Consider the following 16,440-nt stretch of genomic DNA (forward strand, 5'->3'; position numbering starts at 1 on the left):
GAGTCACACGAGAAAGACTGAGCCGCGTGGTGCCGAGCTGAGGAGTGCGGGGGTGAGGGCTGGAGGGACAGCCGCCACGCTCCCCCGGGCCGTCTCCAGACCAGCGCCATCTTGCCTATCGAACTCTCCCTCCACACGGCCAGTTCGGAAGCTGCTCTGGCGCAGCGCGATTGGCTGGCTCCACCCCGTGACTCCCTGAGACCCCGCCCTGCCCACGTGCAAACTGCCTGGAGCGAACTGGTTGCCTGGCAACCCGCCCCACCTAGCACTCCACACAGGTGGCGCATGCCACTGCGCTCCACAGTTCTCGGCTCCTGCCCCTCGCTCTACTTGGTGACTCCTTGAGACCCTGCCCCACCTAACTCGCTAATTACTGGAGGCATAGTTGTGACTGGGTAACCAACCCCACTCAGCCATCTTGGCAGGAGGCTCTTTTAGCAACAACCAATAGGTCTCTGCCCACACACCTCTGAGGACAATCCCGGTGATGGGCAAACAGCCCCAGCCCAACTGTAGTATTTCTTGAACAAATCTTGGATGTCTGTGGGTCCAGAGAGGGCAGTGGCTGGCCTCGCTGCAGTCTGAGACCTTTGTAGAAGGCCATAGGTTTAGCCCTGGGATCAAACCTGAACCTTCATCGATCAGGTGAAATCTGCTTGTTTTGCCCTGGTGACTCCGTGGGTCCCCACCCCACCCAACTTGTGTACTACCCAAAGGCACTTTCAGCTGCTGAGCCTTACAGGCAACCAGCAGGCAACCCTGGGCCTTGGGGATCCCTAGAACTTCTGCTAAGCTGCCTCTAGCCCGGTACTGGTGACAATGGGCCTTGGTTTGCAGCATGGTCTCTCCCACTTGCCTCCAGGTCCAGCACAGGCAGTGACCATCTGTGATCACTTTGTATCACCTACCAGGTAGCCCTTAGCAGTCAAAAGCAGCAGCTGACCTTGGCCAGCCTGAGAGCCTCTCTCAAGGAGACCCAGAACGAACACACCTGGAGGCTGGTGTCAGACCACAATACAACACCACCTGACTAGCTCCACAAGTGGCATACCCAAAGGGTGATATTAACAAGTACAAGAGCCTGCTGGGCCAAATCCCATTCCATAGGGTCAGCCCCTTCATAGCAGCTCATACCCTGTGGGCGTGGCCAACCCCCACAGCCAGTCAACTCCAGAGTCATCTCATCCACTGACATATTAACAGCAATCAAAACTTCACCACAACAGGAGAACACACAGAACTCACACAAGGAACACTCCCAGAGCTCCTGGCACAGGTGATGGGGGAGACTGTGCCACTGGGCCACATAGGATCCCTACCACATAAGGCCATGTGGCCAAGACTAGGATATGTAACAAATCTACCAAATACATAGAAATGAACATGGAAAGGCAACAAATGAGAAAACAAAGAAATGCGCTGCAAATGAAACAACAGAAGAAACTTCCAGAAAAAGAACTGGTGGCAAGCAGCCTACCAGAGACAGAGTTCAAAACACTGGCTATGAGGATGCTGAATAAACTTAGGGGAGAATAGATGATCTCAGTGAGAATTTCAACAGGGAGATAGTAAGCAGAAACAAGGACATAGAAACTATAACAAAGAACCAGTCAGAAATGAAGAATACAATAATTAAAATGAAAAATTCACTAGAAGGAATCGACAGTAGATTAGATGAAGCAGAGGAGCGAATCAGTGATTTGGAAGACAAGGGAGCAGAAAACACCTAATTGGAATAGCAGAAGAAAAAAGAATTAGAAAAATGAGGAAAGTTTAAGAAACCTCTGGGACAACATCAAGCATAACAATATCTGCATCATAGGGGTACCAGAAAGAGAAGAGAGACAAAAGGAATTGAGACTCTATTTGAAGAAATAAATGACAGAAAACTTCCCTAACCAGGCAAAAAAAAAAAAAAAAGACATACAAGTCCAGGAAGCACAAAGAGTCCCAAACAAGAGGAACCCAAATAGGCCCACCCACAGCAAGAAACATAATTAAAATGCCAAAAGTTAAAGACAAAGAGAGACTCCTAAAAGCAGCAAGAGAAAGGCAGCTAGTTATTTACAAAGGTATGCCCATAAGAATGTCAACTGATTTCTCAACAGAAACTCTGCAAGCCAGAAGGCACAAAACATTCAAAGTGATGAAAAGCAAAGATCTACAACCAAGATTACTCTACCCAGCAAAGCTTTAATTCAGAATCGAAGACAGATAAAGAGCTTTCCAGACAAAAAAGAAAAACTAAAGAAGTTCATTGACACCTAACCAGTATTACAAGAAATGTAGGGGAAGGAAGGAGGGAGGAGGGAGGAGGGAGGAGGGAGGAGGGAGGAGGGAGGGGAGGGAGAGGAGGAGAGGAAGAGAAGGAGGAGAGGGGAGGAGGAGGAGGAGGAGGAGGAGGAGGAGGAGGAAGGGAAGAGCTTGAGAGCTTGGTGAAGAAAAAAAATTACAAATATGAATAATAAAATGACGATAACTACATATCTATCAACAATTACTTTCAGTGTAAATGGATTAAATGCTCTAATCAAAAGACATAAGATAGTTGAGTGGATAAGAAAACAAAACTCATACATATGCTGCCTACAAGAGACCCACTTAAGATCAATAGACACACACAAATTGAAAATAAAATGATGGGAAAAGATATTTCATGCAAATGGAAATGAAAAAAAGCTGGGGTAGCAATACCTTTTCAGACAATACAGACTTTAAAACAAAGGCTACAATAAGAGACAAAAAAGGGCCTTTAGTAATGATCAAGGGATCAATACAACAAGAAGACATAACCCTAGTAAACATATATGCACCTAACATAGGAGCACCTACATGTATAAAGCAAATATTGACTGACGTAAAGGGAGAGATTGAGGGTAATACATTCATAGTAAGAGACTTTAACACCCATTGACAAACACGGACAGATCTTCCAGACAAAAAATCAACAAGGAAACAGCAACCTTAAATGACACACTAGACCAGATACATTATATTAATATTTTTGAGCATTTCATTCCAAAGCAGCAGGATATTTATTCTTCTCAAGTACACACAGAACATTTTCCAAGACAGACCACATGTTAGGCCACAAAACAAGTCTCAAAAAAATTTAAGAAGATTGAAATCATATCAGGCATCTTCTATGACTACAATGGTATGAAACTAGAAATGAATTATAAGAAAAAAAAAATGAAAAATACATAAACACATGGAGGCCAAACATACTACTAAACAATGAGTGGGTTAACAAAAAGATCAAAGAATAAATCAAAAGATACCTAGAGACAAATGAAAATAAAAACACAACTCAAAATCTAAGGGACACAGCAAAAGCAGTCTTAACAGGGAAATTCATAGCAATACAGGCCTAATCTCAAGAAACAAGAAGAATCTGAAATAAACAATCTAACCTTACACTTAAAAGAGCTAGGAAAAGAACAAGAAACAAAATTAAAAGTTAAGTAGAAGAAAGGAAATAATAAAGATCAGAGCAGAAATAAATGAAATAGAGTCTAGAAAAATAACACAAAAGATCAATGAAACCAAGAGCTGGTTCTTTGAAAGGATAAACAAAACTGATAAATCTTTAACCAGACTTGTCAAGAAAAAAAGAGAGGACCCAAATAAATCAAATCAGAAATGAAAGAGAAGTGACAATGGACTTTACAGAAATACAAAGGATTGTAAGAAAATGCTACGAGCAATTATGCCAACAAAATGGACAGTCTGGAAGAAATGGATCCTTTCCTAGAAATATGCAATCTCCCAAGAATGAGTCAAGAAACAAAAAATCTGAATTGGCCTATCACCATCAATGAAAATAGAATCAGGAATCAAAAGACTCTCAAAAAACAAAACTCCTGGACTGAAAGGCTTTATAGGTGAATTTTACCAAACATGAAAAGAAGAATTAACACCTATTATTTTCAAACTTTTCCAAAAAATTCAAAAGGAAGGAAGGTTCTCAAATTCATTTTACGAGGTCACCATTACCCTGATTCCAAAACCAGAGAAAGATAATATAAAAAAAAAGAGAATTATAGGCTGATAGCCTTGATGAACAAAATACTACCAAAACAAATTCAGCAATACATTAAAAATATCATACATCATAATCAAATTGGATTTATTCCTGAGAAGCAAGGTCGCTTCTATATCCACACAAATCAATTAATGTGATACTCCACAACAACAAATTGAAAGTTAAAAATCATATAACCATATCAATAGATGCAGAAAAAACAAAATCCAGCATCTATTTGTGATAAAAACTCTCAGCAAATTGGGAATAAAGGGAACATATCTCAACACAATAAAGGCTATATATGACAAATCTACAGCTAACATCATACTCAATGGGGAAAAGCTAAAAGCATTTTCCTTAAGATCAGGAACAAGACAAGGATGTCTACTTTCACCACTTTTATTCAACATAATATTGGAAGCCCTAGCTACAGATATCAGACAAGAAAGAGAAATAAAAGGCACCCAGATTGGAAAGGAAGTAAAACTGTCATTATTTGTAGATGGCATGATACATTATATAGAGAACCCTAAAGATTCCACCAAAAAGCTGTTAGAACTGATAAATAAATTCAGTAAAGTAGCAGGATTCAAAGTTAATATTCAGAAGATGAATGCATTTTTATAAAACAATGATGAACTATCAGAAAGAGAAATTAAGAAAACAATTCCATTTAAAACTGCATCAAAAAGAATAGAATATCTATAAATCAATTTAACCAAGGAGGTAAAAGACCTGTACTCAAAAAATTATAAGTCATTGAAAAGATATTGAAGATACAAATAAATGGAAGCATATACCATGCCCATGGGTAGGAAGAATCAATATTGTTAAAACATCCATACTGCCCCCCAAAATCTATAGATTCAATGCAGTCCCTAATCAAAATATCAATGGCATTTTTCAGGAAACCAGAACAAATAATCCAAAAATTTATATGGAACCATAAAAGATCCTGAATAGCCATGGCAATCTTGAGAAAGAGCAAAGTTGGAGGTATCACACTACCTGATATCAAACTATACTACGAGGCTACAATAATCAAAACAGCAATGTTATTGTCATAAACATACACAGATCAATGGAACAGAAGAGAATAATATATGACAAAGGAGGCAAGAATATACAATGGGGGTAAAGACAGTCTCTTTAATAAATGGGAAAACTAAGCTGGACAGATAACATGCAAAAAAAAAAAAATTGAAACTGGACTACCTTCTTACACTATATAAAAGAATAAAATCAAAATGAGTTAAAGACTTAAATGTAAAACCCCAAAACATAAAACTCCTAGAAAAAAACACAGGCAGTAAACTCTCTAACATCACTCTTAGTAATTTTTTTCTTGATTTACCTCCTCAGGCAAGTGAAACAAAAGAAAAAATCAACTAATGGGACTATATCAAACTAAAAAAGTTTTTGCACAGCAAAGAAAACTATCAACAAAATGAAAAGACAATCTACTGAATGGGAAAAGATATTTGCTCTGATACATTTGATGAGGAGTTAACATCCAAAATTTATAAAGAACTCATACAATCACCAAACAAAAAACCAACCCAAAAACCACCCCCAAAACCCCAAACAATCCCATTAAAAAATGGGCAGAAGACCTGAATAGGTATTTCTTCAAAGAGGACATACAAATAGCCAATAGACATATGAAAAGATGCTCAAGGTCACTATCATTAGTGAAATGCAAATTAAAACCACAATGAGATATCACCTCACACCTGTCAGAATGGCCATTGTTAACAAACCAAAAAACAACAAATGTTGGTAAGGAGTGGAGAAAAGGGACCGCTCATGTACTATCCGTGGGACTGCAAATGGGTATAGCCACTGCAAAAAACAGTTTGGAGGGTCCTCAAAAATATTAAAAATAGAATTACCTTTTGACCTAGCAATTCCATTTCTGGGTATTTATCCAAAGAAAACCAAAATTCTAATTCGTAAAGATTTATGCACCTCTATGTTCACTGCAGCACTATTTACAATGGCTAAGATATGGAAGCAACCTAAATGCTCATCAATAGACAATTGGATAAAGAAGTTATAGTACATATATACAGTGGAATACTACTCAGCCATATAAAAAAATGAAATCTTACCATTTGCAACAACATGAATGGACCTACAGGGTATTATGCTGAGTGAAATAAGTCAGACAGAGAAAGACAAATACCTTATGATTTCACTTATATGTGGAATCTAAGGAACAAAATAAACAAACAAAATGAAAACAGACTCATAGGTACATAGAACAAACTGGTGATGGCCAGATGGGAGGGAATTGGGGGTCTTGGTGAAAAAGATGACATGATTAAGAAGTACAAAATAGAAGTTACAAAATAGTAACGGGGAGTTACAAAAGTAACAGAAATAGCACAGGAGATGTAGTCAATAATATCGTCATCACTATGTTAATGCTGAGTGGGTGCTAGAGTGATCGGGGGAATCACTCCGTAAATTATATAAATGTATAACCATTGAACTGTACACCTGAAAATAAAATATATATATATATATATTTATATATATAAAGAAACAATACAAAATTGTGAGCATTAAAAAAGATTAGTGCTGACATAGGGCAGGGCTTTTTTTCTTTGCCATTGTTCAAAGCCAAACAGCAATAAGATTGTAAACTGCAGTGCTTCATAAGAGAATGAGGTCCCCTTGTATGAGGTTCATTACAAATGACATGCATAACTTCAAAAAAAAAAAAAAAAAAAAAGAAAGGAATCAGTTTCAGTTAACTAGTTGAATAAGCTTGTCTTGTGAATTGCCTCCTAAACAGTGTGAAACAGAGGCCATTGCAGTGAACTGCGCCTAGTCATGTGAGGAAGGGCTTGGGCTCTGCTCTCTGCTGCCCTCTGGAGGCGGGAATGGAGCAGAGCGTCTCCACGTTTCTGAGGTTGTGTGTGCTCCCAGGAAGAACCTCACTTAGGTTTGATTCCTTCCACCTAAACTTCTGGGGCCTCTCTCTCTTCACATGAAATGAAGGCTGATTTTATCTTTATCTATCACTGACACAGACCTAGCCCTTCACTGTGAAGCAGGACAAAAGCCAGTGGAGAGATGAAAGAAACCCAAAATAGCTCTTTCTTGAACTGATTTGTATCACAGTTATAAATGGCTCAAGGCATAAAAGGAAAGGAGCCCTTCAGCACAGTTGCTGAAGACAAGAGCAAGGAACCATTTTTTCTCCCCCTCCCCTTTTCTTTCTTGTCCAGCTACTCAGAGCGAACCCTGCAGGAGGAGATGCACTCACTGTGAGACTGTTTCCTGCAGCCGCCCTCACACGTGGCATGTGGACTCCCGCCCTCCGCCACCCCCTCCGCCGTTCCAAAGTACATTTTATAATGCAAATCACTGTCCGCTACATGGCTCATTATTTTCCTCTCTGAATAATATATGAACACATCAATTATGTGTCTATTTCTAAATGCACACCCTTGTAGCACTGACCTCGTTCTGCTTTCATATGTTTCAAAAGCGCTCCTGACATTTGTCAACTGGGTTAGTTCCAAACCTTTCTAACCTATTATCTTATTGTTTCAGCATTTTTCAAACTTCCTCTCTAATTAGTCTGAGCGAAGGGCACGCTGGAGGGCACTCACCACTGCTTGTAGTCCGCATCACAGTTGCAGTAGTACCTGGGGTCTGTGCAGTTTCGTTCAATGCCACAGGCACATTTCTGAATTCCGGGCCCGGAGCCTCCCCAGTAGTAGTGCTTCTCGTTGGCTTTGCCAACCCACCAGGTGTAAGGACTTCCATCTGCGAGAGAGGGGCAAGGCACGTTGAGCTAGGACTAGGAATGAGTCATTGCGATGTCACTCACACCCACCTTCTCCAGGAGCGGCACTATTCCATGACAGACTGAACATCGTGTACCCCTCTTGAAAGTAAATGTATTTCCATAACAGGAATATTTAATAAAACATAGCAGAAGGAATGGTAAGCTCAAGTGTTCCCACTAGGACATAACCTTTTTCCTTGGAAGAAACTTTTACAGTCAAACTTCTGTGATTTAGGGGTGTATTATGTAAACTGGACACTCAGATGGGGCACATCCACAAGGGAGGCATATAGGTCACACGCTGACTCTGTAATCTACAGCAAAGTTCACAACTAGTCGTATTTTTCTGGGAAATGACAGTCATGGAGATTGTAGACTATTACAGCTGTGGAGTTTCATTGTGTCTTAGCACAACCTCCTTACTTTACAGGTAAGGAACTTAGGTCTAGGAAGGTTAAGTGATTATTTCAATTACACAGTAGATCAGCTCCCAAACTGGAAGTGTGACACTATATATCACAAGACATTGTACAGTGCTTTTCATATGATATTCTTTTCTTTATTATTTGGCCTAATAGTCACTCATTTATTCATTCATTTATCCATCCAATCTTCAAACATCCACCGAGTTTCCATTTGCATCAAACACTATAGAAAACTCAGCAGTATAATGGAGAAAGATACCTATTGAGAATACATTTTAATAAGCATTATGACAGAGATTAAGATGAGTGAGGGAAAGAAGGTCCTGAAGGAAGGTTTCCTAGAAGAGGTAAAATATTCGAGCTGTGTCTGGAAGGTTGAGAGGGTGTCACCTGGGTGAGTAAGGGTGTAAGAAGTAAGGGCTCCGAGGCGGAGAAGGCAGAATGGTAAAGTTCTATGTTATGGGCACTGTGGTGGGACAGGGCTGGAGAGACATGTTCCAGAGGGCAGCAGATGAGAGCCATATCACAAAACATCTTTTTTCAAATAAGAAGTGGTTCTGCATTGGCGCATTTGTACTTTTCATTGCTGATTTCTTCCCTGTTTAAGAAGGTTGAACTTCATCCTCAAAGTAATGGGAAACAAAGAATTTTAAGCGGGGGATTATTATGATCAAAGGTGTGGTTTTAAAGATAGTCGGATGAGAGACAGATTTCTGGGGGAGGAATTCAGGGAAGCCAGAGGGGATGCTCCCGTGTTAACGAAGAAGAGATAATAAAATTGTAGTGGAAATGGAGAGGAAGAGAGAGTAGAGAGAGATTAGGGAGACATACCTGGTTTGGAACTATTGGGATTAGGGTGGGAGGAAAGGAAGGAAGAAGGTGCTGGGGACTAATCCTAGATTTCTGGCATGGGTGACTCAGAGGACGGCAACGTGCTTCACCGCAGCGGGTAACGGGGCAGGAGGACGAGACGTTTAGGGAATGACGAACACAGGATGACGAGCTTGATACACGAAACAGGCCATGGCTACAGAGGTCTGAATCTCAGGAGCACTTTCTGGGCTGAAACCCCGTTTCAGGAACCATCGGGGTAAACCAGAAGGTGTTGGTGGAACAGAAAGAGAGGGCGATGGCCATGGCAGAGATCAAGAAAGAAAGCAGAGAGTGGGAGGAAAAACGAGACAGCACTTCCAAAAGAGCAGTCAGTCTGCTCAGCGTCGTCCACTTTCGCAGTGAAGTCCGTTAAGAGGAGGCTTTAAACGTTCTCTACTCATTTAACAGCTTGGAGGTCACGGGAGACTTTTTGAGGGGAGTGTCGGGTGAATGGTGGGAGGAAGAATCAGGTAGCAGCAGGCAGAAGGGGAGAATGGAGCGAGGAGGAGCCTGAGAACAGCATTTCTCGAAGAAGCGGTAGAGGCAGAGCTGGCCAGTGAGCCAGCAAGCGAGTCAGTTCGGATGTCCAGGGCTATTATGGCTAAAATTCCATTATAACGACCCTCCGCCCTTTCAGAACATTTGGTGTCCACGTGTCCCGTATCTGTGTGAGGGCAAAGAAATAAAGATGAGGAAAAGTCTCGTACTCAATGAGTTATCAAGTGAACCATCACAGCATCTAAGCCAGTAAAACAAAATAGTAAGCAAGGGCCATACCGGAATTCTGTAAAAACTGCTGCGGTGCTTTCTCAGATACCCTGGCAGTTTCGCTTAAGGACAACTGTGTTAAAAGGTGGACCACTTACGGTCAAGAGACTGTGCTGGGACTAAGGTTTGGGCTTAAGCTTCTCCCTGTAATGGATGAGCCAATGCTCTGAAAATGGGAAGGAGCGATCTAGGCATTCTGCTACTTCAGACAAATCTCTAGATTTTACAGTTGTGTTGACTTAATTTGGAAAAGTCAGTATTTTTCATTTGGCATGATCATTTAAGGCACCTGGATTTTTAAGAAAATATATTTGACTCGGTCTGGTAAACAGCAGACAGGGAGACTTCAGTCCCCCGATCTGAGGCGGGGAGAAGGCCAGCTCTCTGAGATAGGGTCCGCCCTGCAGCCCTGCCTCCTGCCTGTCTGGGCCTCGGCCCACCGTGAGGGGGCTGTGTTTACTTTCTACATTCAAGCTATTTTGCTTCTCTCTTCTTTTTTCCGTCACGGTAAAGAGTAAAGCACCAACTTCTGATGCTTCCCAATGTTGGAACCATGATCAATAACAACCTCTTGATTTCTTTTGATGCAGTCAAGAGTTTTTAAAAAAGGCTTAAAAAATCCCATTTAAGGAAACTGTAAAATCTGAGCCAGGTCACTTGGCCCCTACACTGCACTAGGTCTCTGCTGATTCCCCCTGTGGCTGAGTTACCGGAGAAGGGCAAAGGTGGGCGGGGCCACGCTGAGCCTGCACAGGCCCCAGGGCCACCGCCTGACCCCAAAAGTGCAGAAACACCACCTAGACTGGTGTTTGCATCATTCATTGCACTGCATCTTTTCAAGCTGACCTAACATTAAATTCTTTTTCTCAAAGGGATTTTGGTTACTATCATAGTTTTTGGAAACTAGGGGACACTGACACACCTAGTGGAGGACAGGAAACCAACCAGATACCTGGAGAACTGGAGTGAGTAGATGGTCTGGTAGGAAGCTCCCTTGTTCTGTCTGTTCCTCAAAGAGCCCATGAAACAATATGAATCTCAGAGCCTCGGCTCCATTTCTGATTATTTCTTCCAGTGACTAGAAACAACCCAACACTGTTTCACTTCCGTTACAGAGAGCGATGGTAAATTGTGCAAACTAGAGAAGCTGGCTCAATATTCCTTATGAAAATCAGAACGGCGTCAGTAAAAGGAGCCAGAAAATCATCAGCCTCTCCTTCAGCATGAGACTGAAAAATGTGCTGCGGGGGACGCGGGGAGAGAGCTAGCTGGTTCTCAGCAGCACCTTCTGGGAGTGCCGAGATGCCCAGGAGAGGAACTCTCACGGTCAAGATGTTCGGGCCGTGGGTGTTCCAGCAGGAGCCCTAAGCGCTGCATGGGATCCAGGCTCTGAGCTAAAGTCACATGGCAGACCCTCAGTTCCCTGTAAGGAGGGGATCTTATTAGACACCAGGACGGGATCCAAAGGGAAAATATGCAGCGACATTTCCTTTATTCATTGCAAGGAGATGACACACGAGTGACCGGTTAAGAGTAGCCCAATTTCCCCCTTCCTCCAACTTTTTCTTAAATCACAAAACTTTAGTCTTCTATAGCTAATATTCCCAGTGAGGGTGATGCAAAATAAATGCTATTTTGTTCTCCTTCCTAAGAAAAGCAGCTCAGTGCAGTACAACGTATTCCCGGGCTGTCTCCACATCTACCGTGAACAGAAAAATGCCTGTTGGAAAAGTATAATCCAGGGAAAAAGCAAATTGTATCCTTTGTTATTAGCGCTGGTTAATTTGGTTAACTTAAATCACTATCATTAAAATAAATTATTAATTTGGCATATGTTTTATATTCAGCAATGAGAGAATGATTCAATTTGCTTTGAGCAGAGAATTGCCTCATTCCACTGCTATGCTAATGAAGTGCTACTTTTTCCTTTAAGAATCATTATTTACCTGTTAATTAGCTTTGGGGGAAAGCAGTTCGAGGTGATAAAAAAAAAAGATTTTTTAAAAAAAGATAAGAATAAGAAGTGGTGAGAAAAGAAATAATTTAATTACCTAATGGCAAGAGTTCAAGAAGTTCTCTAACCTCTGAAGATGAAGATTTTTAACTATATTAGTGCAACCACTGCGACAAGATTAGGTAACTATGGACCATGTTCTAAGTTAAGTCGAAGCTCCATTATCCAAGTGAGGCATACTGCATCAAAACAGCCAAATATGGATTGAATTAAATATAATAACTACACTGTTTTTACTCACTGAAGATCAAGCTTTATTACGGTGAAGGGTTTATTATGGCTTGGATGATTAAACAGAGAAAGGGGGAAAGAAAAGAGGCTGCTTATTTCCCAAGACTTAAAGGAACCAAGAGATTTCTGTTATTTTTCCAGAAACACAAGGGCAGATGCATGGGGATCTCTTCTTGGAAATTTGGTACATACCTGTGATTTCAAAATGTGTTCTTTGAAAATTCTGGGCTACACAACGTAACTTAATAGTTTAAACAAATATTTATCCTGGTACACTACATAACAAGACCCAGTATGGTCACTGGGACATTTAATTAGTTCGACTTTATCCACTTCGAGAGGATATTAAAAACAATACCATAGGGGTTTGTAGACTCTAAAATGAAAACTTAAAAGCATCATTTTAGCTTGATAAAACCTAGTTTTATTATATCTACTCTTATCTAGTTATCTACAAATTCTGTTAAAGACCCACAGGGGGCTTTTTAGCAGAGGAAATAGAACAGGGACAAATGCAGCAGTTATCAGCCTTTCACTGGTCTGCTTAGCGCCCCCTGCTGGCAGCTTCCTCACTGCCCTCCCATGCTCCTCTGGCTGGCGGCCTTCCTGCTATTCGAAGCGCCAGGGTCCTCTTTCTAAAGAAGTGACTAGACTCCGAAAAGTCTCCCACTTCCTCCTCCTTTCCGTTTTTACCACGTTACCACCAAATCATTGTTTCTCCACTTCATCAGTCAATTTTAGCGGATCCCTCTGATCTGATTACAATACTCCACTCCGAGGTACGAATGGTGATAATATGTTTACTAAGTAAAGACATCTTTGATTGGTGTAATTCTAGACTGTATGCATAAAGCATTTCAGTTCCTGTGAGACCCTTCTTTCCAATGCAAATGACCTAGAGGAGGCAAGACCTTATAATAAACTCTGGCCCGGCTGGAGAAGAGGAGAAATTTGGAGGTGCCGTAGCTACGACTGGGCCCTCCAGATAATCTGATAGCTGTAATTTGGAAGATCAAGCAGCACAGAATTCCCTTTTCCTCCAGTACGAGATGTGCACGGTCCAAGGGTTCCAGGGCCCTAAAGGCTAAAGCCGCCAGCTGCCCTGGCCTCCAGGCATACGAGGGGGGCCAGGCCACCAGTCCTCAAGTTCTCTGGCTTAAATAGCGGCAGCCTCTGTTCGATGTGTGGAGTTCGTCCTTATGCAATCACTTCCAAGAACTGGCCCATGGCAGCCCACCTCAGGATCCTCACAGAAAAAGGAGGGCTGGGAGGTGAAGTCACGGAGTGACTGCTTCTGTGCTTTTCCTTCTGGTGATCTTCTGGTGGGAGATCAGTCAGTATAGGGAAGGGTTTTCAACTTCTAAGAGTCATCTGAGGCTCTTGTGTGGCCTACAGCAGTAGTCTCCAACCTTTGTGGCACCAAGGACTGGTGCTCCTATGAGAATCTAATGCCTGATGATCTGAGGTGGGGCTGAGGCAGTGATGCTGGCACTGGGGAGCGGCTGCAGACATAGATGAAGCTTCGCTCACCTGCCTGCCGCTCACCTCCTGCTGGGTGGCACGGTTCCTAACAGGCCACTGACCAGTACTAGTCTGCAGCCCTGGGGTTGGGGGACCCCTGGCCTACAGGATAAGAGCTACATAATAAGAATCTACATAATAAGAGGAAGATTTGAGACTTGGTCACTCATGCCCCAGTGATCCTTATCACCATACACTGACCTGGGAAATGACAGTGTGGGTTTAGTTCATAGAAAGAGGACCCTGTGCCTGGATCCCACTGGGGTGCCAGTCCAGGACCTTGTTTTCTAGATAAGACAAGAAGAGGTGATATACAGTGTTTACTACAGTAACATCCCCATTTAAAAGTCCCAATTATTTATTTAAGGATAATCTGGTCATTATAAACACTTCTTTTGCAATTTCATAACATGATCCTGAGTCCAAATGCCTGTATTTTACTCTTTACATCAAGAACTTTAAAAATAAAATTAAAAATCATATATCCTGGCATTCTCACAGATAAAAAAGACTATATCTCAAGCTTCCTATAATTTTTGTGAAATCAGCTTATTCAAGTGGATAATAATATTCTCTTTTGCTTCTCAACCATATAATTTTATATTGTTCTATGTTCGGATAAGGACCAAAGAATGAATCCCAAAACGTCTTGTGGAGCTCATTCTGGAGTGATGTGAAGTTGAGGAAACTCATCGTTTTGAAGTTATAATGTAAACATTCAATGTATTGGTGAGGGTGAACATCTATCTCTGTGACTGAATGTCACTAAACTCATTTGATTAGGGCTGAATAGAAATGATTGTAGTTCATTAGCCCCATGTTGTATCTTCTGGAATTACATTGGATTTTACTGTATTTTATTAATTTGAATGGGGTCCAAATTTAGAAATGGAGAACTGAAGTTCTGATCAAAATGGACTTGAACTAAAATGTTAATTAATTAAAAATTAATTTCGCTGCATGATATTTAAATTTATTTTATTGAATCGAACTTAATAGATTCCAATCAAGGACTGATTTCACCAAGCACAATTTGATTGAGTTGAATCAAATCATTTTGAATCCTATTCTAATGAATTAGATTTTAATAATTTGAATGGAATTGAAGTGACAGATTAGATGGGAGTTCGCAATTCTGAGCAGTATTAAAAGGCCACGTCACCCTAAGTTTACGTGGCTTCAGTTTCTGCAGAGGTAAGAGGCGTCATGGCCCCCTCGGTAACTCTGGCAATTCCTTTGTACCATGGCCTCAGGAACAAATGCGATTAACAACACCAAAGCGATGGGATGGACCACAGGCTGCTCGTCCAGTGCAGCAATGTACTTCGCAGTCTTTTTTCACTGGAAAAGCCCTACCTAATTACTTTAAATATTCCTTTTCCTTTTTATGGAACAAATGAGGAGGGAATTAACTGGATCTCAGGGACAATGGTTGGTGTGAGTACTGGCTATTCCCTTTATTTTTATTTGCCATTAAAAACTGTATGTATTTGATAAAACATGCCTTACCCTGCCCTATCATTTATACTGACGGTCACAATATCCTGTGCCTTGGCTTTTTTTTTTTTTTTTTTTTGATCGATAATGGATATACCTTGGCTTCTTTTATATCTAAAAGATGGTTATAACTTTTCAAACTGGTAGCGAAATATTGTTTTGCAACTGAAATGGCATGCTAAATCATCAATAAACATCTTTTTAGTACCAGAGAGACAATTTGAAGAATAGGAGTAAAACCTGATTCCCGCTTTATTGGGTTCTGAGTGAATGGAATGACTAAGTTAGTTTCTGAGTTTATACTTAGCAATTTATAATTATGAAAGCTTTATGCCTTGATATGGGATATGACATGCACATAATACGACAGGAAAAAATATACACCGGATGTCACAGGAGTGGTTCTCGGGGAGTAGGGATTGCCAAGGACCAAGGTGGCCTGGAGAGCCTCCACGGGGAGACAGATCTGACTGCGGCATTGATGGAAGGGGAGGATCTGGAAAACCAGACCGAGGACATTGAGCATTTCGGAATCTCCTGAATGGCTGGGCCAAGGCGAAGCCAGGAAACTATTTTGGGGACTATGGGGAATTGAATTGAAAATTTTTTACATGTTGAAATATTTTACAAATAAGAAATATAAGTTTATATAAAGTATAAATAATAATAAAGAAATAAATAGCCTTGTGCTTAGTTTATCCATTACCATTGCTATATGTTATGCTGCTCTTGGACTATATTGCACTTTGTTAATTCTAATTTTAATGAGCACTGGACTGTGTCTAATTTTTTGCTATTTCAGTGTGTTCTGTGAAATGTGTAAGACTTTTGACTGCATCTCCACAGTGAACTTGTTAAATCATATGGTTTGTACATTTTTGAATTGTTATTCCAAAGCACTTGTATGAATGTAGGATACCACCAGCAGCACATGGCACTTTCGGTTGATCAAATTCCTTGACAACCTGTGGCATTATGCTGTTAACTTCTGACAGCTGGGAAACAGCACTCCTTTTGGTTTTAGTTATACTTCCCTGATTACTTATAAGATCGTTTGCCTTTCTATGTTTATTCCTCATTTATATTTCCTTATTTAAAAAATATTTGTTTATGTTTTTCATCTATTTTCCTATTGGATTATTTCGTGTCTTACAGACTTGTAGAAAATGCTTACGAAAATGATCCTTTAATACTTGTAATAACGCAAATTTCACTTTTCATGATGTTTTTAATAAGGAAATGTTTTTAATTTTATTTTTAATTGAATTTATTAACTTTTTTC

General features: G+C 40.8%; 1 protein-coding gene across 1 annotated transcript in view; it reads right to left on the reverse strand.

Moving 5' to 3' along the window:
- Positions 1-16,440, reverse strand: part of CNTNAP2 (contactin associated protein 2) — a 1,613,390-nt gene that overhangs the window by 326,932 nt on the left and 1,270,018 nt on the right. The window contains exon 14 of the mRNA XM_039861152.1: positions 7,651-7,807. Coding sequence (XP_039717086.1) covers positions 7,651-7,807 — 157 coding nt within the window. The remainder of the gene's footprint in view (positions 1-7,650; positions 7,808-16,440) is intronic.

This window comes from Pteropus medius, unplaced genomic scaffold, assembly GCF_902729225.1.
Source record: "Pteropus medius unplaced genomic scaffold, Ma_sr-lr_union100, whole genome shotgun sequence".
Classification (NCBI taxonomy): Eukaryota; Metazoa; Chordata; class Mammalia; order Chiroptera; family Pteropodidae; genus Pteropus; species Pteropus medius.